At 48.7% G+C, this 17789-nt stretch overlaps 2 protein-coding genes across 62 annotated transcripts in view; one reads left to right on the top strand and one right to left on the bottom strand.

Annotated features, from left to right (window-relative positions):
• NLRP12 (NLR family pyrin domain containing 12) overlaps positions 1 to 7851 on the bottom strand; it is a 35532-nt gene extending 27681 nt beyond the window's left edge. For 34 of the 50 annotated variants that reach the window (XR_013410145.1, XR_013410139.1, XR_013410142.1 and 31 more), the window contains exon 1: positions 7308 to 7827. Coding sequence is in view for 24 of the 50 variants with exons in the window: in XM_077981175.1 (XP_077837301.1) it covers positions 7308 to 7596 (289 nt within the window). In the remaining 26 variants the exon portion in view is untranslated. Of the gene's footprint in view, positions 1 to 7202 lie in introns of all 50 variants that reach the window. The other 16 variants (XM_077981195.1, XM_077981193.1, XM_077981185.1 and 13 more) reach the window with 6 other exon arrangements.
• Positions 1 to 17789, top strand: part of NDUFA3 (NADH:ubiquinone oxidoreductase subunit A3) — a 427160-nt gene that overhangs the window by 157327 nt on the left and 252044 nt on the right. The window contains exon 1 of one of the 12 annotated variants that reach the window (XM_077981746.1): positions 5577 to 5580. The exons of 9 other annotated variants lie outside the window; for them this stretch is intronic. The gene's annotated coding sequence lies outside the window, so the exon portion shown is untranslated. Of the gene's footprint in view, positions 1 to 5576; positions 5581 to 7847; positions 7852 to 15351; positions 15356 to 17789 lie in introns of those variants that run through there. 2 more of the 12 variants (XM_077981758.1, XM_077981747.1) reach the window with 2 other exon arrangements.

A 17789-nucleotide genomic window follows, 5' to 3' on the forward strand; every position in this document is an offset into this window, starting at 1 on the left:
TTTTTTTTTTTTTTGAGGCAGAGTCTTGCTCTGTCACCCAGGCCGGAATGCAGCAGCGTGACCTCAACTCACTGCAAGCTCCGCCTCCCGGGTTCAAGCAATTCTCCTGCTTCAGCCTCCTGAGTAGCTGGGATTACAGGCGCCCGCCACTGCACCCAGCTAATTTTTGTATTTTTTAGTAGAGACGGAGTTTCACCATGTTGGCCAGGCTGGTCTTGAACTCCTGACCTCATGATCCACCTGCCTTGGTCTCCCAAAGTGCTGGGATTACAAGCGTGAGCCACCGTGCCTGGCCTAAACTGTTGTCTTTCATCTGTTCAGTGCTGGCTCTGGTATATTCAGTCATCTCGCACTATTTATTTTATTTTATTTTATTATTTTATTTTATTTTATTTATTTTATTATTTTATTTATTTTATGTTATTTATTTTTGAGACAGAGTCTCGCTCTGTTGCCCAGGCTGGAGTGCAATGGTGTGATCTCAGCTCACTACAATCTTCACCTCCCAGGTTCAAGTGATTCTCCTGCCTCAGTCTCCTGAGTAACTGGGATTACAGGCGTGGGCCACCATGCCCGGCTAATTTTTGTATTTTTGGTAGAGATGGGGTTTTACCATGTTGGCCAGGCTGGTCTCAAACTCCTGACCTCAGGTGATCCGCCCACCTTGGCCTCCCAAAGTGCTGGGATTACAGGCATGAGCCAACGCACCTGGCCACTCAAAAATGTTTAATTAAAGAAGGTTATCATTGAGAGGAAAGGGGAAAATAGGGAATTGTTTAATGGGTATCCAGTTTGTTTTGCAAGATGCAGAGTTCTGAAGATTGAAGGCACATCAGTGTAAATGTACTATCCTCAGCAGCACACTTAAAAATGGTTAAGAGGAGGCCGGGCGCAGTGGCTCACGCCTGTATTCCCAGCACTTTAGGAGGCCAAGGCAGGTGGATCACCTGATGTCAGGAGTTCAAGACCAGCCTTACCAATGTGGTGAAACCTTGTCTCTATTAAAAATACAAAAATGAAGGCTGGGTGCGGTGGCTCACACCTGTAATCCCAGCACTGTGGGAGGCCGATGTGGGCGGATCACGAGGTCAGGAGATCTAGATCATCCTGGCTAATACGGTGAAATCCCGTGTCTACTAAAAGTGCAAACAATTAGCTGGGCATGGTGGTGGCGGGCGCCTGTAGTCGCAGCTACTCAGGAGGCTCAGGCAGGAGAATGGCGTGAACCTGGGAGGCTGAGCTTGCAGTGAGCCCAGAACGTGTCACTGCACTCCAGCCTGCGAGACAGAGCAAGACTCCGTCTCAAAAAAACAAAACAAAACAAAACAAAAAATACAAAAATGAGCCAGGCGTGGTGGCACATGCCTGTAATCCCAGCTACTCGGGAGGCTGAGGCAGGAGAATCACTTGAACCAGGGAGTCAGAGGTTGTAGTGAGCTGAGATCGCACCATTGCACTCCAGCCTAGTGACAGAGCAGGACTCCATCTCAAGGAAAAAAAAAAAACGGTTAAGAGGAGGCTGGGTGTGGTGGCTCACGCCTGTAATCCCTGCACTTTGGGAGGCCAAGGCGGATGGATTACCTGAAGTCAGGAGTTTAAGACCAGTCTGACCAACATGGAGAAACCCCATCTCTACTAAAAATACAAAAATTAGCTGGGCATGGTGGCAGATGCCTATAATCCCAGCTACTTGGGAGGCTGAGACAGGATAATTGCTTGAACCCAGGAGGCAGAGGTTGCAGTGAGCTGAGATCATGCCACTGCACTCCAGCCTAGGCAACAAGAATTAAATTCCATCTCAAAAAAAAAAAAAAAAAAAAAGGTTAAGAGGGCAAATTTCATGTTTTGTGTATTTTAGCACTATTTATTTATTCATTTATGAGACAGAGTCTCACTGTGTCGCCCAGGCTGGTGTGATCTTGGCTCACTGCAACCTCTGCCTCCCGGGTTCAAGTGATTCTCCTGCCTCAGCCTCTGGAGTAGCTGGGATTACAGGCATGTACCACCACGACCAGCTAATTTTTGTATTTTTAGTAGAGATAAGACAAGGTTTCACCATGTTGGCCAGGCTGTTGTCGAATTCCTGGCCTCAAGTGATTCGCCTGCCTCAGCTCCAACGTGCTGGGATTACAGGCGTGAGCCACTGCAGCTGGTTGACAATACATATATATATATATATATATATATATATATATATATATATATATTTTTTTTTTTGAGAGAGAGAGGGTCTTGCTGTGTTCCTCAGGCTAGAGTCGAGTGGCATGATCTTGGCTCATTGCAGCCTTCACCTCCTGGGCTTAAGTGATCCTCCCATCTCAGCCTCCCAGGTAGCTGGGTCTGCAGGCATGTGCCACTGTACCTGCCCAGTTTTGTAGAGACGGGGTTTTTGCCATGTTGCCCAGACCGGTCTCAAACTTCTAGGCTCAAGTCATCTGCCTACCTTAGCCTCCCAAAGTGCTGGGATTATAGGTGTGGCCATAGTTTTTTTTTTTTTTTTTTTAAAGGCAATCCAGGCTGGTATGGTGGTTCACGCCTGTAATCCTAGCATTTTGGGAGGCTGAGGTGGGTGGATCATGAGGTCAGGAGATCGAGACCATCCTGGCTAACACGGTGAAACCCCATCTCTACTATAAATACAAAACTAGCCGGGTGTGATGGCGGGCGCCTGTAGTCCCAGGTACTCGGGAGGCTGAGGCAGGTGAATCACTTGAACCCAGGAGGTGGAGGTTGCAGTGAGCCAAGATCGTGCCACTGCACTCCAGCCTGGGTGACAGAGTGAGACTCCATTTCAAAAAAATAAATAAAAATAAAAAAGGTAATTCTTGAAAATCGTAGCTGAGAAAGGCCTCAGAGATGTTCTCCTTCAGTGTTTCCTAGGCATGCCGCGAGAACCACCCACATCAAAATGCAGATTCCTGGTGCCTGAGACCTGCTGATTCAGAATCTCTAGGGTTGGGGCGTCTTGGATTCCCCATTGGCCACAAGGGTCTTGAGAGACTCTTATGCACATTCACATGCGAACTGCCAATCTTGTCGGATGCCCTTGTTTTACAGATGGAGACGGAAGCCCAGAGGGGCACATCGATTCTCCAGCATCACACAGACAGAAAGAGCAAAGCTAGACATCTGTCTCCTTGGGAACGCTGAGCTGCCTCTTAGTAGACTAAACGGATGCAGTCCGGAGAAGAACACTCGGCAAATGGTTACGCATTGTCAATGCTGGGAGAGATTCAGGCGGAAGAGGGAGAAAAGTGGGACTTTACTTTTGATTCTATATTTGTACATTATTTCCATTTCTTAAAATAACTATGTAACACTTACATTTAGATATAATTATACAAAATGACAAGTAAGTACATTGATACTTTTTTCTTTTCTTTTTTTTTTTTTTGAGATAGAGTCTCGCTCTTGTCGTCCAGGCTGGAGTGCAGTGGTGCGATCTCGGCTCACTGCAACCTCCGCCTCCCGGGTTCAAGTGATTCTCCTGCCTCAGCCTCCCGAGTAGCTGGGATTACAGGCGTGCGCCACCACACCTGGCTAATATATATATAATATACATATATATATTATATATGTGTGTATGTGTATGTATATTAAGACGGAGTTTTGCTCTTGTTGTCCAGGCTGGAGTGCAGTGGCGGGATCTTGGCTCACCACAACCTCCGTCTCTTGGGTGATGGAGAAAAGAGAAAGAGAAAAAGAAAGACAGAGAAAAGAGAAGAGAGAGGAGAGAGAGAAAAAAGAAGAATAAAGAAAAGAAAGGAAGAGGGAAGGGAACGGAAGGGAGAAAAAGGAAGGAAGGAAAGGAAGGAAGGAGGGAGGGAGGGAGGGAGGGACGGAAGGAAGGAAGGAAGGAAGGAAGGAAGGAAGGAAGGAAGGAAAGAAGGAAAGGAAGGCAGGCAGGCTACAAACAAGTGCATTTGGTTTTTTCAGAGTCATTAAAGACTTTGTTTTTCACAGAGATGTTTCCCAGCACACTGCTACCGTCACACCTCATTAATGATGAGTCACTGAGCTTTGCAGAAGTGACTGTGTATAACCCGTTATTGGCAGGACTTGCTTACTCATTCAGCAAATGTTCACCAAAGTTTACTCGGTTCCTAGCCCTAGCCAGACACTTTAGTCTCAGAGAATCACACACGGGAGTCCAGACTCTTTCTGCCTTTCAGGCATCCAGTTCCCAGTAGAGAAAACAGGTGAAAAATGACATTAAAAACTACAGCTTAAGCAGGGTGCAGTGGCTCACGCCTGTAATTCCAGCACTTTGGGAGGCGAGGTGGGCGGATCACCTGAGGTCAGGAGTTCAAGACCAACTGGACTAACATGGTGAAACCCCGTCTTTACTAAAAATACAAAAATTAGTCGGGCGTGGTGGCATGTGCCTGTAATCCTAGCTACTCAGGAGGCTGAGGCAGGAGAATCGCTGGAACTCGGGATACAGAGCTTGCAGTGAGTCAAGATTGCGCCACTGCACTCCAGCCTGGGCGACAGAGTGAGACTCTGTCTCAAAAACAAAACAAAGCAAAAAAACCACAGCTCCAACAGGGCTCTGTGGTGCGCACCTGTAGTTTCAGCTATTCAAGAGCCTGAGGCAGGGGGATCACTTCAGCCCAGGAGTTTGAGTCTAGCCTGGGCAACATGGTGAGACCCCATCTCTAAAAAATAAAAATGTTTTTAAAAAACCAATTCCACAGCTCAAGTCCCATCTCTGCCACTTCGGCAATGAGCAATGGGCCACATGTGCCGAGCCTTTACTACCTGCTCCGAATTGTGTCAAGCACTTTGCACGTATTATCTCTTGAGCTTGTGTCTGAATATAAATCATATATATATGTATTTTTTTGAGACAGTGTCTCACTCTGTCACCCAGGCTGGAGTGCAGTGGCTTGATCTTTGCTCACTGCAACCTTCACCTCCTGGGTTCAAGTGATTCTCCTGTCTCAGCCTCTAGATTAGCTGGGATTACTGGCGCCCGCCACCACCCCGTGTAATTTTTTTTGTATTTTTAGTAGAGACGGGGTTTCGCCATGTTGGCCAGGCTGGTCTCGAACTCCTGAGCTCAGGTGATCCGCCCACCTCAGTTTCCCAAAGTGCTGGGATTACAGGCTTGAGCCACCGCGCCCGGCCCATTGTGATTATTTTATGAGATAGAAGATATAATAAAAGAAATCCAAGAGTGCTAAGGAGGCACAGAAGTGGGGTTTCTGAGGCAGTCAGAGTGGTGGGAGTGAGGAATCAGAAGGTGGGGGAAGAGGAGTAAATTCTTTAGAGAAGGTAATGGCCTCAAGTTTTCAGTAAGTAATACTTTTCCAGGCAAAGAAGATGGAGAAAATTCCAGACAGAACACAGCATGAACAAAGACCAAAGGGATGAAATTAGAATTCTGTACACAGTCATAAAAAAGAACAAAATCATGTCCTTTGCAGTAACATGGATGCAGCTGGAGTCCATTATCCTAAGCAAACTAATGCAGGAATAGAAAACCAAAGACTGCATGTTCTCACTTCTAAGTGGAAGATAAACACTGGGTTCTCGTGGACAAAGATGGGAAGACACTGGGGACTCATGGCAGGGGGGAAAACTCACGATTGGGTACTATGTTCAAGTACCTGGGTGATAGGATCAATCTTACCCTGAATCTCAGCATCGCTCAATACACCCATGTAACAAACCTGCACATGTACCCCTTGAATCTAAAATAAAAATTGAAAAAATTTTTTTCTTTTGAGATGGAGTATTGCTCTGTCGCCCAGGCTGGAGTGCAGTGACGTGATCTCAGCTCACTGCAAGCTCTGTCCCCCGGGTTCACACCATTCTCCTGCCTCAGCCTCCCGAATAGCTGGAACTACAGGCGCCCGCCACCATGCCCGGCTAAGTTTTTTTTTGTAGTTTTTAGTAGAGATGGGGTTTCACCGTGTTAGCCAGGATGGTCTCGATCTCCTGACCTTGTGATCCACTCGCCTCGGCCTCCCAAAGTGCTGGGATTACAGGCGTGAGCCACTGTACCCGGCAAAAGTTGAAATTTTTGTGTAGATATAGATGTGTGCGTGTGTAAGTTAGAATTCCCGATCTCCCAGGCTCAGGGATTAGTATGAAAGAAAAGGGAATTGGTGGCCAAGCAGTGATCATTCATGCCTGTAATCCCAGTGCTTTGGGAGGCTAAGGTGGGAGCTTGCTTGAGCCCAGGAGTTCAAGACCAGCCTGGGCAACATAAGGATACCTCATCTTGGCTGGGCACAGTGGCTCACGCCTGTAATCCCAGCACTTTGGGAGGCTGAGGCAGGTGGATCACGAGGTCAGGAGTTCAAGAGCAGCCTGGCCAAGATAATGAAACCCCGTCTCTACAAAAAATATAAATACAAAAAATTAGCCAGGCATGGTGGCAGGTGCCTGTAATCCCAGCTACTCAGAAGGCTGAGGCAGAAAATTGCTTGAACCCAGGAGGCGGAGGTTGCAGTGAGCGGAGATTGTGCCACTGCACTCCAGCCTGGGCAACAGAGCGAGACTCCGTCTCAAAAAGAAAAGGATACCTCATCTCTTTTTAAATTTTTTTTTGAGATGGAGTTTCACTCTGTTGGCCAGCCTGGAGTACAGTGGTGCGATTTCAGCTCACTGAAATCTCCACCTCTCAGGTTCAAGCGATTCTCCTGCCTCAGCCCCCCAAGTAGCTGGGACTATAGGCGTGTGCCACCACACCTGGCTAATTTTTGTATTTTTAGTAGAGACAGAGTTTCACTATGCTGGCCAGACTGATCTCGAATTCCTGACCTCAGATGACCCACCCGCCTTGGCCTCCCAAAGTGCTGGGATTATAGGTGTGAGCCACTGCACCTGGCCACCTCATCTCTTAAAAAAAATTTATATATATATATATATACACACACACACACACACATATATACACACACACATATATATATATTCCAGATCTCCCAGGCTCAGGGATTATATATATATATATATATATATTTTTTTTTTAATATTTGAGGCAAGGTCTTACTCTGTCAGCCAGGCTGGGGTGCAGTGGCAGGATCATAGCTCACTGCAGCCTCGACCTTCTGGTCTCAAGTGATCCTCCCACCTCAGCCTCCTGAGAAGCTGGGATCACAGACATGCACCACCACACCTGGCTAATTTTTTTGATTTTTGGTAGAGACACAGCCTCACTATGTTGTCTAGGCTGGTCTTGAACTCCTCACCTCAAGTGATCTGCCCTCTTCAGCCTCCCAAAGCGCTGAGATTACAGGCAAGAGTCACCACACGCCGCTGGGGTTCTAGCCTTGCCTGTCCCGCCACCTCCTTACCCCTCACCAGGTCCTCTCTCTGTCCTCTCTCCCACAGGTCCTTCCTGTTCATCCGTTCAAAGGTGCTGAGAGCCAACCTCCAAGCCTCCTCTGTCCCGAAGTGGGTGATGAGCAGCTGGGCCATTTCCAGGGGACCGGCCATCTCCATGCGTCCCCAGGGGATCTTGTCTTCTCCCAGCTCTGTCGCAGTCCCCAGGTATAACTTGAACTTCTTCAGCTCCACAGCCTCGAGTTCTTCCAAGTAGGCGGACAGGCGACAGAGGCCGTCCCTGCCTGCGGTTCGTAGCATGGGGGTGCCGTGAGCCCGGAAGGAGAGGACCTGGAGGCTGAGATGTTCCTATGCACGGGACACGGGGCGACCGCAGCACACCTTCCATTGCATCGTTCACAGGTGGTGGGCGGAGAGGCTGAGCCAGCGGTTCGAGGACTGAGAGAGGGAGGAAAAACCTTTTGCTGAAATAATGGCTTTCTCACTCTTCAGCTCCCTCCTGCCCCGCCCCAGTCACCAATGGGTGTTCTGGGTGGAGAACAGGAAGTCAGGGGGAGATTAAGAAATCCTAGGAGCCACTTGGCTGATGAAAATGAGCTTCACTTCTGCTGTCTCTTCCCGGCTCTCTTGACACAACAGTCGCTGTCTTTCCGCCTTCCTCTTGTTTTCCTTGTTTCACTAGTGTGTGTGGCAGAGGGTATCATCAAAACTGTGACTGCGGCTGGGGGCGGTGGCTCAAGCCTGTAATCCCAGCACTTTGGGAGGCCGAGACGGGCGGATCACGAGGTCAGGAGATCGAGACCATCCTGGCTAACCTGGTGAAACCCCGTCTCTACTAAAAAAAATACAAACAAACAAACAAACAAACAAAAAACTGTGACTGCGCCTCTTCCAGGGAGAATTTGTTGTTTTTTGAGACAGAGTCTCGCTCTGTGGCCCAGAGCGATGCAATCTTGGCTCACTGTAACCTCTACCTCCCAGGTTCAAGCGATTCTCCCACCTCAGCCTCCCGAGTAGCGGATTTCAGGCACCCGACACCACACCCGGCTAATTTTTGTGGTTTTAGTAGAGACAGGGTTTCACTATGTTGGCCAGGCTGGTCTGGATCTCCTGACCTCAGGTGATCCACCTGCCTCGGCCTCCCAAAGTGCTGGGATTACAGGTGTGAGCCACCATGTCTGGCTTTTTTTTTTTTTTTCCCCTTTGAGACAAGAGTCTCACTCTGTCACCCAGGCGGGAGTTCACTGGCGTGATCTCAGCTCACTGCAACCTCCCGGGTTCCAGCGATTCTCCCACCTCAGCCTCACAAGTAGCTGGGACCACAGACGTGCGCCACCATGTCCAGCTAAGTTTTTATAGTTTGGGTACAGATGAGGTCTCCTTATGTTGTCCAGGCTGGTCTCGAACTCCTGAGCTCAATCTGCCCACCTCAGCCTTCCAAAGTGCTGGGATTACAGGTGTGAGCCACTGAGCCCAGCCTCAGGGAGAAGTATTAAGGACCTCACATAGGGCCGCTATTTTTTCTTTTCTCTCAGTCACAACAGTGGCATAAGAGGGACTCTGTGGTAGGCAGGATAATAGTCCCCAGAGATATTCATGTCCTAATGCCCAGAACCTGTGACATTTCACCCTACATAGCAAAAGGGACTTAGCAGATGTAACCAAATGAGGGCACTTCAGATGGGGACGTTATCCTGGGTTATCTGGGCAGGACCCGTGGAATCACAAGAGTCTTTCTTTTTTTTTTTTTGAGACGGAGTCTCGCTCTGTCACCCAGGCTGGAGTGCAGTGGCGAGATCTCGGCTCACTGCAAGCTCCACCTCCCGGATTCACGCCATTCTCCTGCCTCAGCCTCCCGTGTAGCTGGGACTACAGGTGCCCGCCACCATGCCTGGCTAATTTTTTTTTTTTTTAATTTTTAGTAGAGATGGGGTTTCACCATGTTAGCCAGGATGGTCTTGATCTCCTGATCTTGTGATCCACCTGCCTCAGCATCCCAAAGTGCTGGGATTACAGGCGTGAGCCACCGAGCCTGGCCACAAGAGTCTTTATAAGAGGAAGACAGGAGGGTTAGTGTAAGAGGGAGATGTGACTGAGTGCAATGGCTCACGCCTGTAATCCTAGCACTTGGGGAGGCCAAGGCAGGTAGATCGCCTGAGGCCAGGAGTTTCAGACCAGCCTGGCCAACATAGCGAGGCCCCATCTCTACAAAATATATGTTAGCAGAATTTATGAATTCTGATGGAGGAGCAAGTTTATGATTCCCTCTGTCTCCTGCATCATGCCAACTCTGTTTCATGCTTCTGATCAATTCAGACCTCTCAGACACACACACACACACAAGTCTTCATAGCCAGGCGCAGTGGCTCACGCCTATAATCCCAGCACTTTGGGAGACTGAGGTGGGCAGATCACCTGAGGTCAGGAGTTCGAGACCAGCCTAGCCAACATGATGAAACACCATGTCTAAATTTTGTAAAAATACAAAAATTAGCCAGGCTTGGTGGCAGTCGTCTGTAATCCCAGCTACTTGGGAGGCTGAGGCAGGAGAATTGCTTGAACCGGGAAGCAGAGGTTGCAGTGAGCTGAGATTGCGCCACTGCACTCCAGCCTGGGCAACAGGGCGAGACTCCATCTCAAAAAAAAAGAAAAAAAAAATTAGCTGGGTTTGGTGGCGGGTGCCCGTAGTCTCAGCTACTCAGGAGGCTGGGGCAGGAGAATCACTTGAACTCAGAAAGCAGAGGTTGCAGTGAGCCAAGATTGCACCACTGCACTCCAGCCTGGGCAACAGAGTAAGACTCCATCTCAAAACAAAACAAAACAAAACAACAACAACAACAGAAACCTTCACAGCTTTTTATGAGACATTCTCCCATGTCAAGTCCTTTCCAGGACTAATGTTCTGTTGCATGGCATGGAGCGGTTTTGAGCAGGGGAGGGATGGAGTCAGATCTGGGTTAAGGAAGATTCCTCACAGCCCCTGTGGAAGGCGGACCACACGGAGGAGGCCTGGACTGGGAGAGCGAGAAACTGAAGCCATCATGTTTCCGGAGATGGAGACAACGCCTGACTGAGGGCGGGTGGTGGGTGCGTCCTGGGAGTAAGGGGATGGCAGTGATCATTGGAGGGGAGGAGAAAGGTGTGGCTCACCTGAATTCCCTACAGATCTGATTTGAGCGTCCTCAAGTGGCTCACGACCCAGGCTCCTTCCACGCCACTGCCGCAGGGGGCGGAAAAACTAATTTCTAGGAATTCGGAAGCGAGGGTTGGGAGAAGCTGAATCCACATCTGTCTACTTCATGCTTCCACTTTCAAGATAGTCCTTTCTCATGGGGAAAGAGGAGAATTGGCAACTTCTATAGCTGCTTCTGGGCTCAGTGCCATTTCTGGAAACACAAGAATGAATCTAAAGACAAGGAATGCAATTTTCCTTTTTTTTTTTTTTTTTTTTTTAGTAGATGGGATTTCACCATGTCGCCCAGCATGGCCTTGAACTCCTGAGCTCAAGCAATCCTCCCGCCTTGGCCTCCCAAAGTGCTGGGATTACAGGCATGAGACACCACACCCAGCCCAATTTTCCTTTTTTTTTTTTTTTTTTGAGGCGGAGTCTCGCTCTGTCGCCCAGGCTGGAGTGCAGTGGCGCGATCTCGGCTCACTGCAAGCTCCGCCTCCCGGGTTCCCGCCATTCTCCTGCCTCAGCCTCCCGAGTAGCTGGGACTACAGGCGCCGCCACCACGCCCGGCTAATTTTTTTTGTATTTTTAGTGGAGACGGGGTTTCATTGTGTTAGCCAGGATGGTCTCGATCTCCTGACCTCGTGATCCGCCCGTCTTGGCCTCCCAAAGTGCTGGGATTACAGGCTTGAGCCACCGCGCCCGGCCCCTTTTTTTTTTTTTTATTTTTTGCTAGGCGCGGTGGCTCATGCCTGAAATCCCAGCACTTTGGGAGGCTGAGGCGGGTGGATCATTTGAGGTCAGGAGTTTGAGACCAGCCCGGCCAACATGGCGAAACCCCGTCTCTACTAAAAACACAAAAATTAGCCGGGTGTCGCGCACCTGTAATTCCAGCTACTCAGGAGGCCGAGGCGTGAGAATCGCTTGAACCTGGGAGGTGGAGGTTGCAGTGAGCCGAGATCCTGCCACTGCACTCCAGCCTGGGTGACTGAGTGAGACTCTGTCTCAACAACAACAAAAACTTAAAAATAAAATAAATAAAAATACAAAAGTCAGCCAGGCATAGTGGCGAGTGCCTGTAATCCCAGCTACTCAGGAGGCTGTGGCAGGAGAATCTCCTGAACCTGGGAGGCGGTTGCAGTGAGCCGAGATCGCACCACTGCACTCCAGCCTGGGCCACAGAGTGAGACTCCGTCTCAAAAAAAAAAAAAAAAAATTACATATAGATGAAATATTTTATATAAGTTATAATAAGATGTATAACTATATAAATATAATATGTATATGAGATTGGCCCTCCCTAGACTTCCTGAATCAGAACCTTGGTAGGGCAGGGGCCATCAAACATATGTTTCTTTTTTCTTTTTTTCTTTTATTAGTGTTCTGAATAGAGATGACATCTCCTTATGTTGCCCAAGCTGGTCTGGACCCCCTGAGCTCAAGCGATCCTCCCACCTCAGCCTCCCAAAGTGCTGGGATTACAAGTGTGAACCACCGCGCCTGGCTAAATGCATGTTTTTATAATATAAAGCTCCCCAAGCGATTCTGCTGAGAAACATTTCTCTGTATCAGTACTATAAAGGCACAGAGAAATGCTTGTTTTTCTGTCAGCAGAATTTCCCTTTTGCCGTTCCGGAAGAGACCTGTTTCCTTTGAGGGAATACTTTGAAAAGTCACTTGAGTATGAAACCTGTTAACTGGCCGGGCGCGGTGGCTCAAGCCTGTAATCCCAGCACTTTGGGAGGCCGAGGCGGGCGGATCACAAGGTCAGGAGATCGAGACCACAGTGAAACCCCGTCTCTACTAAAAATACAAAAAATTAGCCGGGCGCGGTGGCGGGCGCCTGTAGTCCCAGCTACTCAGGAGGCTGAGGCAGGAGAATGGCGGGAACCTGGGAGGCGGAGCTTGCAGTGAGCCGAGATCGCGCCACTGCACTCCAGCCTGGGCAACAGCGTGAGACTCCGTCTCAAAAAAAAAAAAAAAAACCTGTTAACTGGAGAAATTTTGCAGTATGGTGTTTGCTTGTTTGCAGGTATAACTAAATCATTCAGGATAAAAAGGCGTTTTAGAAGCCACGTGGGGAAAGGCAGAAGGAAAGGAAATAGGAGGTGTCAGGTGCCTGGGAAGAACATTTGGTGGGTTTATGGAGATGACTAATAGGAATTTAAATTGCTTTACTAGATGGTGTATGATGAAAACTGTCTTCTATCCCAACCAAACCCATCATCAGTGAAATCTATGCTACTCGCTAACGTGTTGCAAACATGGATTTGCTGGTTTGTTTTTGTTTTTGTTTTTGTTTTGAGATGGGGTTTCACTCTTGTTGCCCAGGCTGGAGTGCAAGGGTACCATCTTGGCTCACTGCAACCTCCGCCTCTCGGGTTCAAACAATTCTCGTGCCTCAGCCTCCGAGTAGCTGGGATTACAGGCGCCTGCCAGCACGCCCAGCTAATTTTTATATTTTTAGTAGAGATGGGGTTTCACCATGTTGGTCAGGCTGGTCTCAAACTCCTGACCTCAGGTGATCCACCCACCTCAGCCTGCCAAAGTGCTGGGATTACAGGTGTGAGCTACCCCGCCTGGCTTGGATTTGCTTTTACAGGCAATGTGACAAAATACTGTCTCTCACTGGCATTGACTGTCCCTTGGGAGGCCACATCTGAAGTTTCCGTTCCTCTTTGTTGTCACGTAGAGGGGACACCAAGTGCTACCCACCGTTCCCATCACCACCACCGGCATCACTAGCTCACCGCCAACCGGCTAGAAAAGGAAACCATCATGCTCCACGTACGAATGGGGAAACAGAGACTGAGAGGGAAGTTCTGACTGTGTGGCTTACACAGCAGCGCTGGGAAATGATGGAGATGACTCTGAAATCCAGGTCTGGCTCCAAACTTCAAGCAGCCAAAACCTTCATCAGCTTGTACGATGAGGCCAGCCCTCCAATTTGAAAGAGGGATAGGTTGAGGTCCAAAGTAGCAAAGTAGCAAAGTCACCTGCAGACTGTCACATAGCACTCAAAAGCTGCCCAGGGGCTACTCGGATGCAGTCTTTCTATTTTTTATTTTATTTTATTATTTTTTTTTAATGAGACGGAGTCTCACTCTGTTGCCAGGCTGGAGTACAGTGATGTGATCTCAGCTCACTGCAACCTCCACCTCCCGGGTTCAAGCGATTCTTCTGCCTCAGCCTCCCGAGTAGCTGGGATTACAGGCACCCGCCACCTACACCCAGCTAATTTTTGTATTTTTAGTAGAGATGGGTTTCACCATGTTAGCCAGGATGGTCTCCATCTCCTGGCCTCGTGATCCACCCGCCTCAGCCTCCCAAAGTGCTGGGATTACAGGCGTGAGGCACTGCGCCCGGCCACAGTCACTTTCATCAAGGCCCTAGTGTAGGGGTTGTGAAACTTCCTGTGAGCCACGTCCTCACTTTTACCACAGACCTGGGCAGGAAATTCATCCTGGCTGTGACCTTCCCTATGGGTTTTAGGAACAGTTGCACAGGTTCCAGCCCCACCACAGGCTCCACTATCCTTGTCCGGATCTATTGGAACGATTCAGCCACGGCTGATGATACTAAAACCTTTTTTTTTTTTTTTTTTTTTTTTTTTTTGAGGTAGAATCCCACTCTGTTGCTCAGGCTGGAGTGCAGTGGTGCCATCTTGGCTCACTGCAACCTCCACCTCCCAGGTCCAAGTGATTCTCATGTCTCAGCCTCCCTGGTAGCTGGGATTGCAGGCACCTACCACCATGCCTGGCTAATTTTTGTGTTTTTAGTAGAGATGAGGTTTCACCATGTTGGCCAGGCTGGTCTCGAACTCCTGACCTCAAGTGATCCACACCCCTTGGCTTCCCAAACTGCTGAAATTACAGGTGTGAGCCATCTCGCCCGGCCAAATGATACTAAAACTTAGCATCAGGGAGAAGTAGGTGGCACTTAAAGAAAATGTATTATGTTCCTTCCTTTTCAGACCAATAATCTCCCTCTGTATTTGCTAAGTTTCCTCAGAGAAACAGAATCAATGGAAGGGAGACATACACACACACAGCGTTAGAAAGAAAGGGATTTATTATGGGGACCGGTTCACAGGCTTGCTGAGCCCTAGGAGTTGCACCATCTGCCATCGGCCAGCTGTAGAACCAGGAAAGCCGGTGTGGAATTCACTCCAGGACCGAAGGCATGGGAACCAGGCGCTCTGATGTCCTAGGACAAGAGATGGACGTTCCAGTTCAAAAAGAGAGGGCAGGTTGGACGCGGCAGCTCACGCCTGTAATCCCAGCACTTTGGGAGGCTGAGGTGGGCGGATTACCTGAGGTCGGGAGTTCGAGCTCAGCCTGACCAACATGGAGAAACCCCATCTCTACTAAAAATACAAAATTAGCTGGGTGTGGTGGCACATGCCTGTAGTCCCAGCTACTCGGGAGGCTGAGGCAGGAAAATCGCTTGAACTCAGGAAGCGGAGGTTGCAGTGAGCCGAGATTGCACCATTGTACTCCAGCCTGGGCAATAAAAGGGCGGGCCAGGCACGGTGTCTCAAACCTGTAATCCATTTTGGGAGGATGAGCCGAGAGGATAGCTTGAGCCCAGGAGTTTGAGACTAGCCTGGACCACATGGCAAAACCCCGTCTCTACAAAACATACAAAATTAGTTGAGCGTGGCGGCGCCTGCCTGTAATCCCAGCTACTTGTGAGGCTGAGGTGGGAGGATCACCTGAGCCCAGTAAGTCAAGGATGCAGTGAGCTGTGATCGCACCACTGTACTTCAGCCTTGGCAACAGAGTGAGACCGTGTCTAAACAAAACAAAAAAAAACCACCCCAAAACAAAAAAGGCAAATTTGCCCTTGTTCACTTGGCCAAGGTCACTCAGCCACAAGGTACGGGGGCAGACACTGGACTTGGGTCACACTGTAATCACAGCCGTCACCCCTATTCTGTCACATACAGGTGTCTGTCTAAAAATAAAATAAAATTACAATTACAATTACAAAAATAAAATAGGGCCGGGTGCGGTGGCTCACGTCTGTAACCATGAAGTTACTTTGGGAGGCCAAGGCGGGTGGATCACAAGGTCAGGAGTTCAAGACCACCCTGGCCAATATGGTAAAGCCCCATCTCTACTAAAAATACAAAAAAATTAGCTGGGCGTGGTGGCGCATGCCTGTAGTCCCAGTTACTCAGGAGGCTGAGGCAGGAGAATCACTTGAACCTGGGAGGCGGAGGTTGCAGTGAGCCGAGATCGCACCATTGCACTCCAGCCTGAGCAACAAGAGCAAAACTCTGTCTCAAAAAAAAAAAAAAAAAAAAAAATTAATTAAGACTGGGCACAGTGGCTCACGCCTGTAATCCCAGGACTTTGAGAGGCCAAGGTGGGCCGATCACCTGAGGTCAGGAGTTTGAGACCAGCCTGGCCAACATGGTGAAACCCCGTCCCTACTAAAAATATAAAAATTATCTGGGCTTGGTGGTGCATGCCTGTAATCCCAGCTACTCAGAGGGCTGAGGCAGGAAAATCTCTTTAACCCGGGAGGCAGAGGTTGTAGTGAGCCGAGATTGTGCCACTGCACTCCAGCCTGGACGACAGAGCGACACTCCATCTCAAAAAAAAAAAAAAAAAAAGAAAAAAAAAAAAGAAAAAAAAACCAAAATAGTACTATGTTTTGTTTTTATTTTTTTTATTCTTTTTTTTTTTTTTTGAGACATGATTTCACTCTGTCACCCAGGCTGGAGTACAGTGGTGCAATCATGAGTCACTGAAACCTCAAAACACCTGGGCTCAAGCCATCTTCCTGCCTCGGTCTCCTGAGTAGTTGGGGTTTCAGGCATGTACCACCATATCTGGCTAATTTCTTTTTTTAATTTTTAGTAGAGATGAGATCTCACTATGTTGCCCAGGCTGGTCTCAAACTTCTGGGCTCAAGCGATCCTTCCTCCTCGGCCTCCCAAAGTGCTGGGATTACAGGCGTGAGCCACCGTGCCTGGTCCAAGACGGTATTATGTTTTTGATCCAGGCTTCCTATAGTTTTATTGCCAAGAAGAGATATAATTTCTATAAAACAACTCTCCTATCTAGCTGGTTTTAGGAACACTCCTACTGGTCAAAGTTAGTCTATAAAACTACGGGGACCAGAGTTAGCTGTAACTACCTTAGGCTCCACACATGCAGGTACTTAAGAAAATTAACGAACACTTCTTGTAAGGTAGAATGCATCTTTTACACCTGAGCAAATTGAGGCTTGGGTTACACAGCTCTGCCTGGGACACGTGATTTATTTTCTCTCCCTTTTTGTTTTTAAGACCTAATCTTGCTCTGTTGCCCAGGCTGGAATGCAGTGGCACGATCTCGGCTTACTGCAACCTCTGCCTCCCAGATTCAAGCAATTCTCCTGCCTCAGCCTCCCGAGTAGCTGGGACTACAGGCGCCCACCACCACGCCTGGCTAATTTTTTTGTATTTTTAGTAGAGACAGGTTTCCGCCATGTTGGCTAGGCTGATCTTGAACTCCTGACCTCAGTTGATTCCCCACCCTCCACGACCCTCGGCCTCCCAAAGTGCTGGGGTTACAGGCATGAGCCACCGCACCCGACCTGGGTAAGTGATTTCTTTTTGGGTAAGTGATTTCTTTCTGCCTGTCTAATCATTAACCGGTAACTGAAACTCAGAAACAATTTTAATCTGATGACCAATTTACCCAGCAGTCAATTCATGCAAGATACATTTTTTTTTAAATTGAGGCTTCCGTGGATGGTGATAATCAAAATTGGAATGATTTTCATATGGGACAATGAAGAGCACCCCTTTTTGAGTTTTCTTTCTTTTTTTTTTTTTTTTTTGAGACAGAGTCTCGCTCTGTTGCCCAGGCTGGAGTGCAGTGGCCGCATCTCAGCTCACTGCAAGCTCCGCCTCCCGGGTTCACGCCATTCTCCTGCCTCAGCCTCCCGAGTAGCTGGGACTACAGGCGCCCGCCACCTCGCCCGGCTAGTTTTTTGTATTTTTTTTTTTAGTAGAGACGGGGTTTCACCGTATTAGCCAGGCTGGTCTCGATCTCCTGACCTTGTGATCCGCCCGTCTCGGCCTCCCAAAGTGCTGGGATTACAGGCTTGAGCCACCGCGCCTGGCCGCTTTTTGAGTTTTCTAGACTGACCTCTGACCTCTGTTTCGGAGGGCCTGGCAAGGCCTAGCCTGGGACTGCAGAGAATTTTGTTTTATTTCCTGCGGACTAAATTATGATAGGATTTTAGGCACCAGTAGAGGGCGCTGAGACACAGGTGGGCGAGCAGAAGGCAGGCTGTTCAAGGGGAAGTAAAGCTAATCGCGTTC

This window comes from Macaca mulatta, chromosome 19, assembly GCF_049350105.2.
Source record: "Macaca mulatta isolate MMU2019108-1 chromosome 19, T2T-MMU8v2.0, whole genome shotgun sequence".
In the NCBI taxonomy this organism is placed as follows: Eukaryota; Metazoa; Chordata; class Mammalia; order Primates; family Cercopithecidae; genus Macaca; species Macaca mulatta.